The sequence below is a fragment of the Pararge aegeria genome, chromosome Z (assembly GCF_905163445.1).
Source record: "Pararge aegeria chromosome Z, ilParAegt1.1, whole genome shotgun sequence".
Taxonomy (NCBI): domain Eukaryota; kingdom Metazoa; phylum Arthropoda; class Insecta; order Lepidoptera; family Nymphalidae; genus Pararge; species Pararge aegeria.
The window spans coordinates 19434958-19450414 of NC_053208.1; the positions used below are offsets into that span (position 1 = coordinate 19434958).

General features: G+C 34.2%; 1 protein-coding gene across 1 annotated transcript in view; it reads right to left on the minus strand.

The window, feature by feature from the left end:
* Positions 1–372: 372 nt before the first annotated feature.
* The window catches only part of LOC120636064, a 39487-nt gene continuing 24402 nt past the window's right edge, over positions 373–15457 (minus strand). Inside the window, exons 10-11 of the mRNA XM_039907339.1 lie at positions 9739–9906; positions 373–544 (exon numbers count right to left, since the gene is read on the minus strand). Of these exons, the coding sequence (XP_039763273.1) occupies positions 417–544; positions 9739–9906 (296 nt within the window). The 3' untranslated portion in view covers positions 373–416. The remainder of the gene's footprint in view (positions 545–9738; positions 9907–15457) is intronic.

The window sequence follows — 15457 nt, forward strand, 5'->3', positions numbered from 1 at the left end:
GTTATATTAGATTTGAAAAAGAAAATGCGGGTGAAGTCGCTGGAAAAACCTAGGATATGTATGCACTTGCAATATTATTCCGAATTTTGTAGAATACACGATAAGTCATTCTTACCAACAACAAATAAAAAAAACGTCAAGAAACTATATATGTTGGTAACAGACAAGAAAACACCTTTCTTATATATTTACATGATCATTGCAAAACAAGTTTATAGTTACAAACATTGTGTCACGAAAATCTTATATATTAGAGAAAACATCGTTAATGGATGCTCGGGGCTCTGCCTAGCCTCAGGGTAGCTGTGCCATTGCTTTTACGAGAAAGTTAGCTAATGATCACTAATTGGTATTAACGGCACAATGTTTTCTAAAAGTTATTTATACTATTTGCTGTCTTTTCATGTTTTTTTCTGTCACTTCTTGGCAGGTGCGTCTGGAACGTCGAACTCGCTTACTTGTGCGTCTATGAGCTGCTTACTTCTCAGCTTTACGATTGCGTGGCTCGGCACATTAGGATCCTCCATTTCGAACTCGATCAACCCTGCGTCCAATAAATAAATATTTTATTTTTCATATGAAAGATTATAACAAACCGGAGCAAAACATTTAATTGCGTTTACAGTGATTCCTGTAAAGGAGATAATAGAATCTTTGATATGTATAGCTTGATTAATGGCAGATTATTAAACCAAATTAATTATTTTTTATTAAAAATTAGGCATATAATTAGTGGCGTGCATTTCATACATGCACAGACGCACTGCCTACCCTTAAAAATTATATCACTTGTAAATTAGGAGGATTTTTTTTTCATTTTCTAAAAAGTTTTTGAATTATGCCTACCATGGTCTTAAACCTTGTGCACGCCACTGGATATAAAGCACCAATACAGTGTGACGATACCTCCGAATCAAATTCAAAAAAGGGAAATATCAGAAAATAAAAAAAACTTAGTTATAATATTGTACTAAACTCTAAAGGGATAATAATTCCCAGACATTAACCCTCGTACCAATCAATTACCCTCGTATCAATTACTCTCGTACAGACATTCGTTCGGTTGTCTGCTCATGCAACATGCAATGACATACTTATGAGATTAAATCGAACAAACATTATTCTTAACTGCTTTGATTCGTAATCGTGTTAACTAAAAATGAACAATATCTGTAATATATCGATTGGCATATTATATTATGATCAGTCCCACTACTTCTGATTGCTAACATTACACTGGCATATAAACATAACTACTAACGACCAAGTGAAATTCATTCATTCATTTATAATCGAAGTTATTTGTGTTAAAAAATCGATAAGCTGCCTGGTAGGATTCGGATGGCTTATCGAGCCTCACAAAAAAAATCCGAGCGGCAACGTGGCAAAATATGAATTTAGTTATTCTCGCAAAGGGGATTTTGTTTAGAACTATTCTTACATTGTTTTCAAGAAAAAAAAAATGCCTTAAACAAACTCAGGAAAGCCAGTGGCCCTGGCGCGTTAATCCTTGTGTGGGTCACTTAAACAAATACTTTGTTTTAGCAATTACCAATTGCTTTATGAGTGGAAAGTGAAGGGCCCACCGGCTCAAGTATATATTTTAGTATTTAAAATTCCTGAATTAACTCAATCTGGTCTGATTGAGCCCTTGGCTATCACCACCCTACTAAGAAAGACGGACAAACGATTTAGCATTCTGGTATAATACCTACTTATATTGCTTAAAATGAACATTACTTGGAAAAGTTAGAAGTGCGTGCTGGGATTCGAACTAAGCCCCCACGAAAGTGAAGTCTAACCACTAGGCTAATTAAACAACTTTAGTTAGCCTAGTCTATATATTATATTATATTTGTAACAAATATCATTGTTTTAAAAATAATCCTTCAATAAAAAAGTTTGCATGTAACTAAAACAAAATTGTCCTTACACGCTATCTGAAAAATTGAAAATGTGTGTTACGCAGTATGAATCTATTATTATCGACGCAATGAACCGGCCGGCGGATTTACCCGAGGAGGGGAGCCCAGACCCCAGCCGAGGGTGGGTGGATGTTGGGGAGGCAGATTAATGAACCGGCGAACTATCCCAGCCAGATCTAGTAACATACCATTCTGCATCTTTTTTATTAAAATTTATATTATACACATGAATAAAAAGGGCGCTTATAGCTTTAGCAATAAGATTATAGCCTTGCAGGAGTTACCTAGTTCGAACCCCGGCGCCTCTAATTTTTCGGAGCTATGTGCGTTTTTAAGCATTTCAGTATCACTTGCTTTAACGGTGAAGGAAAGATTATGAAGATACCCACATGCCTGAGAGTTCTCCATTAAGTTCATAAAGGAATGTGGACTTTACCAGTGAGCTTTTCGCCAACATACTGTAAACTAAACCCTCGTCATTCTGAGAGGAGACCTGAGCACCGTTGTGGGCCGTGTTGATGATGATGATGATGATGATGATAATGGTGATTGAATTTATGTTCATCATAACGTGAATTATCTGAAGAACTATACAACAGTTAAAGTCCAGAAAAGCAATATATTGTAAGAAGGGATGATGAAATCAATTGGCAAGAGAAAAGCTCTCCGTGAATTTGAACTTGTTGCCATAAGTTTCTGAACTTGTTACAAAATTCGAAGTTGAAATCCCGACAAAGTAGTGCTATGAAAAATATTGAACCAAATGTACAAAATGTGTAATGTAATGTAATGCAAAGATAACTTTTTTTATATTTTTGTAGCGTTCCTGGCCGAGTGGCAAAAATACAATGATATTAATGGATGTGCCACCTAAATTTCAATTTTGATGGATGCGAGTTTTCTCACTTCAATGATTTATTAGCAGTTTTATTTTTTTTATTTCGATGAGTAGATACTGCTTTCTGCGAAATCCATGACTTAATAACTATTATAACTACGCGACATCGTACCATAACGCTTAATCACTTTGCGGCAAGCCCTTGTCGTTAATGCTGCTGGTAAAAACATACTTTACCCTCAATCTATATATATAAAAATGTTATGTTGGTTTGTGTAGTCTTCAAAAACTCAAAAAGTTCTGCAACGATCGAGCTGAAATTTTATCATAAGATTTAATCCGCATCAAGGATTGTTTTATCTATTTTTTGCAACAGTCACATATTCGCGACCGCGAAACTACAGATTTTTTTAACGATCGATGTACCAGTGACCGCGCCATCTGTCGAAAGCGAGAAAAACATTCGCTGACATATGTAATGTATTCTTGGTTTTGTTTCTCATTTCTCAACCATAAAAATGTGCCACAGCGAAGCGTGGCAGGGTACAACTAGTGTAATATATAATACAACTAGCTGTTGCCCGCGACTTCGTCTGCGTTTGATTTTGTTTTTAAAGTATTCAGTATCGCTAAGCTTTAAATGAGTATAGTAGTATATATATATAACATGTGACTGCCAATTAATTATAGACAAATAATTTGAAATAAAATAAAATTGCGACTAAAATTAAAGATCTAAGCTATCCTATCTCTTAAGTTGGACCAGACTGCTCACGGTGTACCAATTTAATTTTAAATCGGTTAAGTAGTTTAGGAGTCCATCGCGGACAAACATCGTGACAGGAGATTTATATATATTAAGATAGTTTGATTTTTGAAAATTAACATAATTTAGTAAATTAATATTCCAATACGTTATTATACTTCTTAATAGACCACCAATCCGCACTGAGACATGCTCCTATTCTATCCATTATGGGAGGAGAACCGTGCCCTGTAATGGGTTGATTTGATGACGTCATAATAGGATTTATCGTTCGGTTATATTAAGAGACAAACACTTAGAGGTAAATGCCAATAAGCGGAGCTAAACATGAACGTGTGTGTTTTCTTTTTATTTAGAAATGAAAATTTAAATTTTCATTTTGAAAGGTTTTACTGTTTTTTATAAATATAGACTAAACTACTGACTTTTTTTTTAATAAACAATACACGTTTCAAAAGTGCTTATAAACCGGGCCTACTTAAAATAAATGAATTTTGAATCTTTTTTTACAAACTTTGTGAAGACGTTTAACTAAGAAAGTTTTTTGCACCCGCCCCAAGGCATACAAATGGGGTTTGTACGCCTTGTTGTTGTAAGGATGTTCGTTCTGTTTATGTACTTAGAGAGATAAATAAAGTAAATTAATATACTGCCACAGTGCCATCTAATGCCAAAGTAAGCGTAGCTTGTGTTATGTGTACTAAGATAACTGATGAATATTTTTATCAATAATTTACATAAATATTCACATACCGAAAAACGTGCGTGCTCATCAGATAAACATTTTCCAGTTGTGGCAATCGAACCCGAAAATAGCCTTGCGACTCAGAAAACCCACACACTGAATTGCGACAATCAACATGAAAAGGATAACGGCAATTTATACACTCTGCATGTTAGGGATCGAGCATGTTTTGTTATGCTACATTTATACGAGTGCCATATTATTACGGGTGCAACGGGGATACAGAAGTGTTGCATAAAAGATCTTTATTTTGTGGCCATTAACTGGGTAAAAATAACCTAAAAAATGTGGCCTTTTATTATTGCTATCTAGATAGATGCCACTTCGGTCACGTGTCCAGGCGTAATGACTTGCCCATTGAGCTACTTGTGGTTCAAAGTAAAGTAGAAGGTACCAGAGCACGCGGAAGATCACCGATGAGATGGACGGACCAAGTAAAGGCCACAATCGAGGCTCCTCTACATGAATGCGCAAGAAAGGCAACCGTTAGAGAAGAGTGGCGAAGTATTGTCAAGCGAGCCACAACACCCAGATGACGACCACGACCAGTCTGTCAAGACTGAAACGACTAAAAAGAAGAAGAAGACAGATGCCTAAGATTAGGTCTAAATTATAATACCCAAATATGTACCTAAAATTGATTATTATTTTCGCTTAATAGTGTATGTCAAATAACTTCCCAGTGTCTGGGCTGGGAAAAGACCGACGAATTACTCTATCAGGATATTAATTTTATAGAATAGCGGTAAATGTGGTCTAGTAGCGTCAATGCAAAACAATTTATAGGCCGTAATTACTTTCACAAGGGCACATTTACATTGCACAATAATAAGATTGCTACACAGCAAAAGACCCGACTCAATTAAATATAAGGATAAATATTTTTAAAAATCAAATAATGAAGCACTATTCCACATAATTTGTAGGGAAATTATATATATATATATATATTATTTTGTAAGTGTTTCTTTCTATTTTCGTTTCAACTCTTGTTATCTTTACTTTTTGTTTAATTTAATTCCAAGTTGTGTGTTGTTGTAGGTTAGAACAAAAGTTTTTATTACTTATATTTAGATCTACTTTTAGTTATCACCTGTTTTGTGTACCTTATAACAATAAACAACAAACAGAAGAGTGTGCAGCTGACATAAGCCGGACTATATATATCGCGGGAATATTACGAAGTCAGGAATTTCGTTAAATTCTTAGACATAGCGAAATTCATATCAAGATTGTGATATTTGCTATCTAGTTAAACGTCAAGTAATATTGACTGCTTCTAAAATAACAAAAATATCTTCAAAATAACTTAAGCACCTAATAGATCAAAAAAGCGAGCCATTTTATTGTTACTTTGGCCGCAGTAAACTTAAATATAATAAAATATGGATTAATTATAGATAATGCTTGATTTTTATCACATCATAATATCATAATAATCGCGAACACATGTAGACCCTTTAACAATTACAAACTAACTTAGTTATGAGGTTCCGTCCGAATAATAATAAGTTTTCAAGATACAGAACATTTGGCACGCTTGTCTGATTGGCACTTGTTGGCTTTTTATAACCACCTAAAAATACTTGTTAAACTTGTGTAAAGATTTCCATCATTAGACAAGATACTTCAGAAAGTTATGAGGTAAGAAGAGAGTAAGGTGAAAAAAACCTTATCAGGATTTGTAGTATGCCCTGGGAATTCGACAAATTTTAAATTATTCTTCAGCGACACAAGGTGTGGGGCAAAATTCACCAGCCGCAATCGATTGGCATGCTTTATTAGTTATCTCCCTGACCTCGTATACCTCTCCGATCGGTCAATGAAAATGGCACCCTAAGGCAAATTGATTCACCTTTAGCTCGCAGGTTGGTTTCGCCGGAAAATTATGTCATCCTCTGTCAGCCGTCTGTTTAAAAATGTAGTAGATATACAATTATTATTACCGACATTCAAATAACCCAGAGACCTTTTATTTCAACTTTTTTTTTATTAATACAAATCGCCATTTTCGCGATTTGTATGAAATTGAATTATTATTATTATTAAGGCACCTGTGAAATTCACATAATTTTTTAGGGTTCTGTTAGTTAATTTTCTAAAAAAATAAAATAAAAAATAGGTATAAGTAAAATATTACATAGCACGTCGGTGTTGCTGATTATTTTGGTTAAATTTATTTAAAGAACTAAAAATTGTAACTGCACGGAACAGCTACGAAGTATTTACGTATGCGATTTGTTTTGCAAAGTTCTGTAATCAAATCCGGTCATGACACTCTCTTAAGAAGGTTAAGACACCTATCTGGTGGTGTTGAAGTGTGACTATCGTGTTCTACGATGCATTTAATACAATAGTTACTAGTTAGCAAACATGAACAATAGAGTCACGTTACAATGATTTCAACCAGACCAGAGTCACGGGACTATGCTATTGTTGTATCTAATTTCGTAAAACCAATTAGTTGATGAATATTCATCATCACATTGACAGCGGGCGATCTGACTAACAATCAAATTGATATATCAAACGTAGGTATATAAACTAGTTTGCAATAAAATCGAACACCTTAGCGATTTTCAATATGTTTTCATTTTCGATAATAAACTAGTGAAATTTGAAGTTAAAATTTGAATCTGAATATGAAAAACTTGTCATTTATTTAGTCTCTTATTGTGACAAAACTAGTCTTTGATAATAAATTTAGATTTCGTTAAATTAGGTCTTCTAATTTCTGGCTCTTTTTTGGTGACACCTCTCGTGTGGTGCTGTCTATTCTGATGTAACATATCAAGAATATATGAAACAGTTATTATCACTTGGGTAAAAAATTCAAGCTGAGTAAGCGCTAGACATTTTAAGAATTTATATTTGCAATTCAGTTTCCTGTGATTTGTATTATTTATCAACAATTTTTCTCAATATAAAGAGTAATATCTTAGCTCAGACATAGAAACTTCTAGGCTAGTTTAATTTAGTTACTTTCACAGCATTTTATCACAATATGGAATTTTACTATGGGGTAACGCTGCTGATATACCATCCTTTTTTCCAACACGACACACTGTTTTCGTGTTGCAGAAAAGAACGTTTGGTGAATCTATAAAATGGGTCCGAGAGAGAGTCATTGAGAGATAAATATGAAGATGTTAAAGTTATTGCAGTAGTAGGGCATTTTGTGACAGAGTTCATCCGGGGAAGTTCTACCGCCATGTTTATTTCTGCCCCAAGTAGTTGTGTTGCAATTCTGTGCTCCGGTCTGAAGAGTAAACCGGTGTAAACCGTTTTTTTTCTTGTGCAATATAGTGAATAAAAAAATGAGAAACAAACATTTAATTTAATTTGAACATTAAAAGCAAAAATAAACTTACAGTGCAATATACACTACACAACATAAAATAAATAATTCATTTAAAGGTATACAATTTCCTTTAACTACCGGTTGAATTATGAAGATGTCTGTTAAAAAGTTCAAAGATTGTGCTAAACCAGGGCCAGGGCGCGTTTGGAACCCTTAGTTTAAGTGTCATCTATGTGCCTATTTGAATACAGAAATATTTGACTTTGAATTTAGCTAAAAAGATAATAAATAGCCAGTCAAGTACAATTTGTAAAATCTTTGACACGCAACTCTGTGCCCAAAGTGTTATTAAAATACTATATCTTGCAAGCAACTGTGTATATTAAATATCAAAGGCCAAATTCTTTCTCCTGACTATCCATTAGCAAGTTCAGCCAGTTTTTTTTCTAGCTCTTGTTTTAAGGTTTATGTTTATAACAAATTGATTTCGTAAAGCCAGAATAAAATAAAAACTTTGTATTGTGACTACATTTACCTTTTACTTCGGAAGACATGCTTTATTTTTATTAAAGTAGTCTTGATGTTGCTTACAAGGCCTTTTCCTAACAGATTATCTTAAAAATTTAACCTTTTTTTAGTATTAGTAATAGTAATCATATATTTATAACACCTATAGTACATATTACAGCAGCTAATGATTTTATATGGAATAATGGAATATTACATAAAAAATGAAAAATCAAAAGCTAACAGAAATGACCTACAACAGTCGCACTAAATAGTGTATTTTGTAATTAAAAAAAATATATAAAAAAACATTTGCATCTTTTTTTATTTCACCGAACATTTTTGCTTTCTAAAACTGTTTCAGTGCGCGTAGCATTTTACGAATCATAGAAAGTTACCGATTAAGCGATTATTGGCATTATATTAAAAACTATAGGTGAACGGTTTAGTTGCAAATGAGTTTATACTGTCTCAATGCTGGCATCTATTACGTGTACTGTCTAATAATGGAAGGTATCGTATTTGCTATTGCAACTACTACACTAATTGTGAATGGTTTGCTGCTGTGCATTGAGCCGTTTTCCGTCTCCAATTTCTGAGGATCACTGGCTCCAAATAATTAGCCAGTAAATAAGCGAGCCCGGTGGCCTTGCGAGTTCACTTTCGGGGGGACGAATTCGAATCCTAGCTCCATCCCACCTCTAACTTTTCTAAATTATGTGCGTTTTAATTAATTAAAATATCACTTGCTTCAACGGTGAAGGAATACATCGCGAGGAAACCTGCATACCTAAGGGTTCTCCATAATGTTCTCAAACGTTTGCGCAGTCCGCAAATCCGCACTGAGCCAGCGTGGTTGACTACGGCCTTAACCCCCCTTCTCATTCTGGGAGAAGGCCCTGTAGTAGGCCGATGATGATGAAGAAATGTGATCATTCAATATATAAAACAATAAATCGTCAAAACAATTAATCTTTTCAGGTGTAAGAAAAACATTAATAGCGTTTTAGATTGATTGCCGATTATCGCAGTGGGCAGCGAACCTACTTTCTGAGCCCCAGACTGTGGGTTCGATTCCCACAAATGTATATGTGATGATCATGAATGTTTTTCAGTGTCTCGGAGTTTATCTGTATATTATTACAAGTATTTATATATATTATTAGTACTCATAACACAAGCTACGCTTACTTTGGGGCTAGACGGCGATCAGTGTACCATCGTATCAATTATTTATAAAAAGATTTAGAACGCGGTAACAAAGACACATTGGAGAACACTTAAGAACAGAACCGTTTAATATTTAGTTGTTATCAGTAGTAGCAAAGCTATATGTATCGTTCTTTATAAAGTGCTCGCCACTGCATACGCGTAAATTTAATATCAGATTATTACAATTAAGTAACCTTATATTATGAAAACTTAAATATTCGTTGTAAAAACTTTTACCCCTTTTTAATAAAATTACTCTTCCGGAGTATGAATTTTCCCACACTCATAGACTAACAAGAACTAAGAAATATTACCTACCTTTATTTTCATAAGAAATTCATATATCGATAAATACCCAGCTTAGTAGTCAGTAGCTCCTAAGCTAGTTTCCTATTTCCATGGTGTAGTTGGCAACAATAAAGAGTATAAATAAAGTACCCATACCTCCCTCAGCTACAACTTCATCGTTGTAGTTGTCTCTCATAAACCGCGCCAGTATATTGTGGTAGAAAAGTCGAGCTGTTGCACGGACCTCGTCGTTGACATCCATCTTTGATATCGCTTGAATTAGCATAGATATCTTTTGGCGCGCGGTCGAGAGTAATTTATCAACTGGAAAAATATAATGATTTATAAATACACACATCAAATATATTTATAACTTAATTTTTGCTGTATTCTAATTAAATTTTAAGTGTAATGTGTGAATTACTAATGTTAAAATCAAAAATTCGAAGCTATAATAGCCCAGTGGGTATGACTTCGACTTCACATTCGGGAGGGAAAGTTCGAATCCCAGCACGCACCTCTAACTATTCTAAGTTATGTGCGTTTTAAGCAATACAAAAATTACGTGCTTCACCGGTTCTCCATAATGTTCTCAAAGGCATGTGAAGTCCACCAATCCGCACTGGGCCAGCGTGATGGACTACAGCCTTAACCCCTTTTCATTGTAGGATGAGGCCCGTGCCCTTTAGTGGGCCGGTAATGGGTTGATATGATGAAGATGAGGATGATGAAAAATTTCAGAACTCCAGTTATTATGAAATTGTTATTTAAGTATCTTCTATCTTATGTATTTTCGCGGAAAATACATGTTGTGTTTATTTTTGCATGATTTTAATACACTTTATAATTTAATGTATATTACAAAGCTTATGTAAAATTCGCTAGTGAACCTTTATAAATAAATAAATAAATCATCTTTTTTTGGCGACCCCCCTGGCGCAGCGGTGAGCGCTGGGGTTTTTATGTGGGAGGTCCAGGGTTCGATCCCCGGCACTGGCGATTTAGACATTTATAATTTTGACTTTTCGCTATCCGTTGCCCGTAACTTCTTCCGCTTTTATTTTGGGCGTTTAAATTTTCCTGGGCTAAAATGTCGCACATGGCCGTCTCTACAAACTATTGCTATGCAAAATTTCACCAAGATAACTAAAACTGTCGTGCCATGCATAAGTGACAAATGCTATTTGTTTAAACCCCGCGTGCAGCTTTAACCAGAAGCTTTTTCAGAATAAACATAATTCTAGGTTAAGCTTCCGGGATAGTAGATCTTCGTGTGTACCAAATTTTAAAAAGATCGGTGCAACGGTTGTTTCGAACATAAGAAACAGACAACCATACCTACACACTTTTGCATTTATAATATTAGTATGGATAAGTCCCTATTGTATAAAAATTCAACAGAAATTGACGATAGCATTTTATCCAACAGAATATCAACATACAAATGGGGTTTGTACGCCTTGTTGTTGTAAGGATGTTCGTTCTGTTTATGTACTTAGAGAGATAAATAAAGTAAATTAATATACTGCCACAGTGCCATCTAATGCCAAAGTAAGCGTAGCTTGTGTTATGTGTACTAAGATAACTGATGAATATTTTTATCAATAATTTACATAAATATTCACATACCGAAAAACGTGCGTGCTCATCAGATAAACATTTTCCAGTTGTGGCAATCGAACCCGAAAATAGCCTTGCGACTCAGAAAACCCACACACTGAATTGCGACAATCAACATGAAAAGGATAACGGCAATTTATACACTCTGCATGTTAGGGATCGAGCATGTTTTGTTATGCTACATTTATACGAGTGCCATATTATTACGGGTGCAACGGGGATACAGAAGTGTTGCATAAAAGATCTTTATTTTGTGGCCATTAACTGGGTAAAAATAACCTAAAAAATGTGGCCTTTTATTATTGCTATCTAGATAGATGCCACTTCGGTCACGTGTCCAGGCGTAATGACTTGCCCATTGAGCTACTTGTGGTTCAAAGTAAAGTAGAAGGTACCAGAGCACGCGGAAGATCACCGATGAGATGGACGGACCAAGTAAAGGCCACAATCGAGGCTCCTCTACATGAATGCGCAAGAAAGGCAACCGTTAGAGAAGAGTGGCGAAGTATTGTCAAGCGAGCCACAACACCCAGATGACGACCACGACCAGTCTGTCAAGACTGAAACGACTAAAAAGAAGAAGAAGACAGATGCCTAAGATTAGGTCTAAATTATAATACCCAAATATGTACCTAAAATTGATTATTATTTTCGCTTAATAGTGTATGTCAAATAACTTCCCAGTGTCTGGGCTGGGAAAAGACCGACGAATTACTCTATCAGGATATTAATTTTATAGAATAGCGGTAAATGTGGTCTAGTAGCGTCAATGCAAAACAATTTATAGGCCGTAATTACTTTCACAAGGGCACATTTACATTGCACAATAATAAGATTGCTACACAGCAAAAGACCCGACTCAATTAAATATAAGGATAAATATTTTTAAAAATCAAATAATGAAGCACTATTCCACATAATTTGTAGGGAAATTATATATATATATATATATTATTTTGTAAGTGTTTCTTTCTATTTTCGTTTCAACTCTTGTTATCTTTACTTTTTGTTTAATTTAATTCCAAGTTGTGTGTTGTTGTAGGTTAGAACAAAAGTTTTTATTACTTATATTTAGATCTACTTTTAGTTATCACCTGTTTTGTGTACCTTATAACAATAAACAACAAACAGAAGAGTGTGCAGCTGACATAAGCCGGACTATATATATCGCGGGAATATTACGAAGTCAGGAATTTCGTTAAATTCTTAGACATAGCGAAATTCATATCAAGATTGTGATATTTGCTATCTAGTTAAACGTCAAGTAATATTGACTGCTTCTAAAATAACAAAAATATCTTCAAAATAACTTAAGCACCTAATAGATCAAAAAAGCGAGCCATTTTATTGTTACTTTGGCCGCAGTAAACTTAAATATAATAAAATATGGATTAATTATAGATAATGCTTGATTTTTATCACATCATAATATCATAATAATCGCGAACACATGTAGACCCTTTAACAATTACAAACTAACTTAGTTATGAGGTTCCGTCCGAATAATAATAAGTTTTCAAGATACAGAACATTTGGCACGCTTGTCTGATTGGCACTTGTTGGCTTTTTATAACCACCTAAAAATACTTGTTAAACTTGTGTAAAGATTTCCATCATTAGACAAGATACTTCAGAAAGTTATGAGGTAAGAAGAGAGTAAGGTGAAAAAAACCTTATCAGGATTTGTAGTATGCCCTGGGAATTCGACAAATTTTAAATTATTCTTCAGCGACACAAGGTGTGGGGCAAAATTCACCAGCCGCAATCGATTGGCATGCTTTATTAGTTATCTCCCTGACCTCGTATACCTCTCCGATCGGTCAATGAAAATGGCACCCTAAGGCAAATTGATTCACCTTTAGCTCGCAGGTTGGTTTCGCCGGAAAATTATGTCATCCTCTGTCAGCCGTCTGTTTAAAAATGTAGTAGATATACAATTATTATTACCGACATTCAAATAACCCAGAGACCTTTTATTTCAACTTTTTTTTTATTAATACAAATCGCCATTTTCGCGATTTGTATGAAATTGAATTATTATTATTATTAAGGCACCTGTGAAATTCACATAATTTTTTAGGGTTCTGTTAGTTAATTTTCTAAAAAAATAAAATAAAAAATAGGTATAAGTAAAATATTACATAGCACGTCGGTGTTGCTGATTATTTTGGTTAAATTTATTTAAAGAACTAAAAATTGTAACTGCACGGAACAGCTACGAAGTATTTACGTATGCGATTTGTTTTGCAAAGTTCTGTAATCAAATCCGGTCATGACACTCTCTTAAGAAGGTTAAGACACCTATCTGGTGGTGTTGAAGTGTGACTATCGTGTTCTACGATGCATTTAATACAATAGTTACTAGTTAGCAAACATGAACAATAGAGTCACGTTACAATGATTTCAACCAGACCAGAGTCACGGGACTATGCTATTGTTGTATCTAATTTCGTAAAACCAATTAGTTGATGAATATTCATCATCACATTGACAGCGGGCGATCTGACTAACAATCAAATTGATATATCAAACGTAGGTATATAAACTAGTTTGCAATAAAATCGAACACCTTAGCGATTTTCAATATGTTTTCATTTTCGATAATAAACTAGTGAAATTTGAAGTTAAAATTTGAATCTGAATATGAAAAACTTGTCATTTATTTAGTCTCTTATTGTGACAAAACTAGTCTTTGATAATAAATTTAGATTTCGTTAAATTAGGTCTTCTAATTTCTGGCTCTTTTTTGGTGACACCTCTCGTGTGGTGCTGTCTATTCTGATGTAACATATCAAGAATATATGAAACAGTTATTATCACTTGGGTAAAAAATTCAAGCTGAGTAAGCGCTAGACATTTTAAGAATTTATATTTGCAATTCAGTTTCCTGTGATTTGTATTATTTATCAACAATTTTTCTCAATATAAAGAGTAATATCTTAGCTCAGACATAGAAACTTCTAGGCTAGTTTAATTTAGTTACTTTCACAGCATTTTATCACAATATGGAATTTTACTATGGGGTAACGCTGCTGATATACCATCCTTTTTTCCAACACGACACACTGTTTTCGTGTTGCAGAAAAGAACGTTTGGTGAATCTATAAAATGGGTCCGAGAGAGAGTCATTGAGAGATAAATATGAAGATGTTAAAGTTATTGCAGTAGTAGGGCATTTTGTGACAGAGTTCATCCGGGGAAGTTCTACCGCCATGTTTATTTCTGCCCCAAGTAGTTGTGTTGCAATTCTGTGCTCCGGTCTGAAGAGTAAACCGGTGTAAACCGTTTTTTTTCTTGTGCAATATAGTGAATAAAAAAATGAGAAACAAACATTTAATTTAATTTGAACATTAAAAGCAAAAATAAACTTACAGTGCAATATACACTACACAACATAAAATAAATAATTCATTTAAAGGTATACAATTTCCTTTAACTACCGGTTGAATTATGAAGATGTCTGTTAAAAAGTTCAAAGATTGTGCTAAACCAGGGCCAGGGCGCGTTTGGAACCCTTAGTTTAAGTGTCATCTATGTGCCTATTTGAATACAGAAATATTTGACTTTGAATTTAGCTAAAAAGATAATAAATAGCCAGTCAAGTACAATTTGTAAAATCTTTGACACGCAACTCTGTGCCCAAAGTGTTATTAAAATACTATATCTTGCAAGCAACTGTGTATATTAAATATCAAAGGCCAAATTCTTTCTCCTGACTATCCATTAGCAAGTTCAGCCAGTTTTTTTTCTAGCTCTTGTTTTAAGGTTTATGTTTATAACAAATTGATTTCGTAAAGCCAGAATAAAATAAAAACTTTGTATTGTGACTACATTTACCTTTTACTTCGGAAGACATGCTTTATTTTTATTAAAGTAGTCTTGATGTTGCTTACAAGGCCTTTTCCTAACAGATTATCTTAAAAATTTAACCTTTTTTTAGTATTAGTAATTTCTCACACTGAGCTATTAAAGTACGACAAACGACATTTAAAAATACTAGAAATACGAAGCGAGAGCCGAAAGATGTTATAAATTCATGCAGATTCAGCTTATCATTTTAAATTGAACTATATGTTTATGAACTTTAACAATGAAGGCTTGCTTTTTATTATCCATATACAAATTAGCCTTTGACTGATATCTAACCTGGTAGTAAATCGTGTAGGCTAAGATGGTAGCGGAGCGGAGTATGGAAGTTAAATTAATAACGTACCTCTAATCGGTCAAACCTAAGAGGCATCGTACCCAGTGGCGT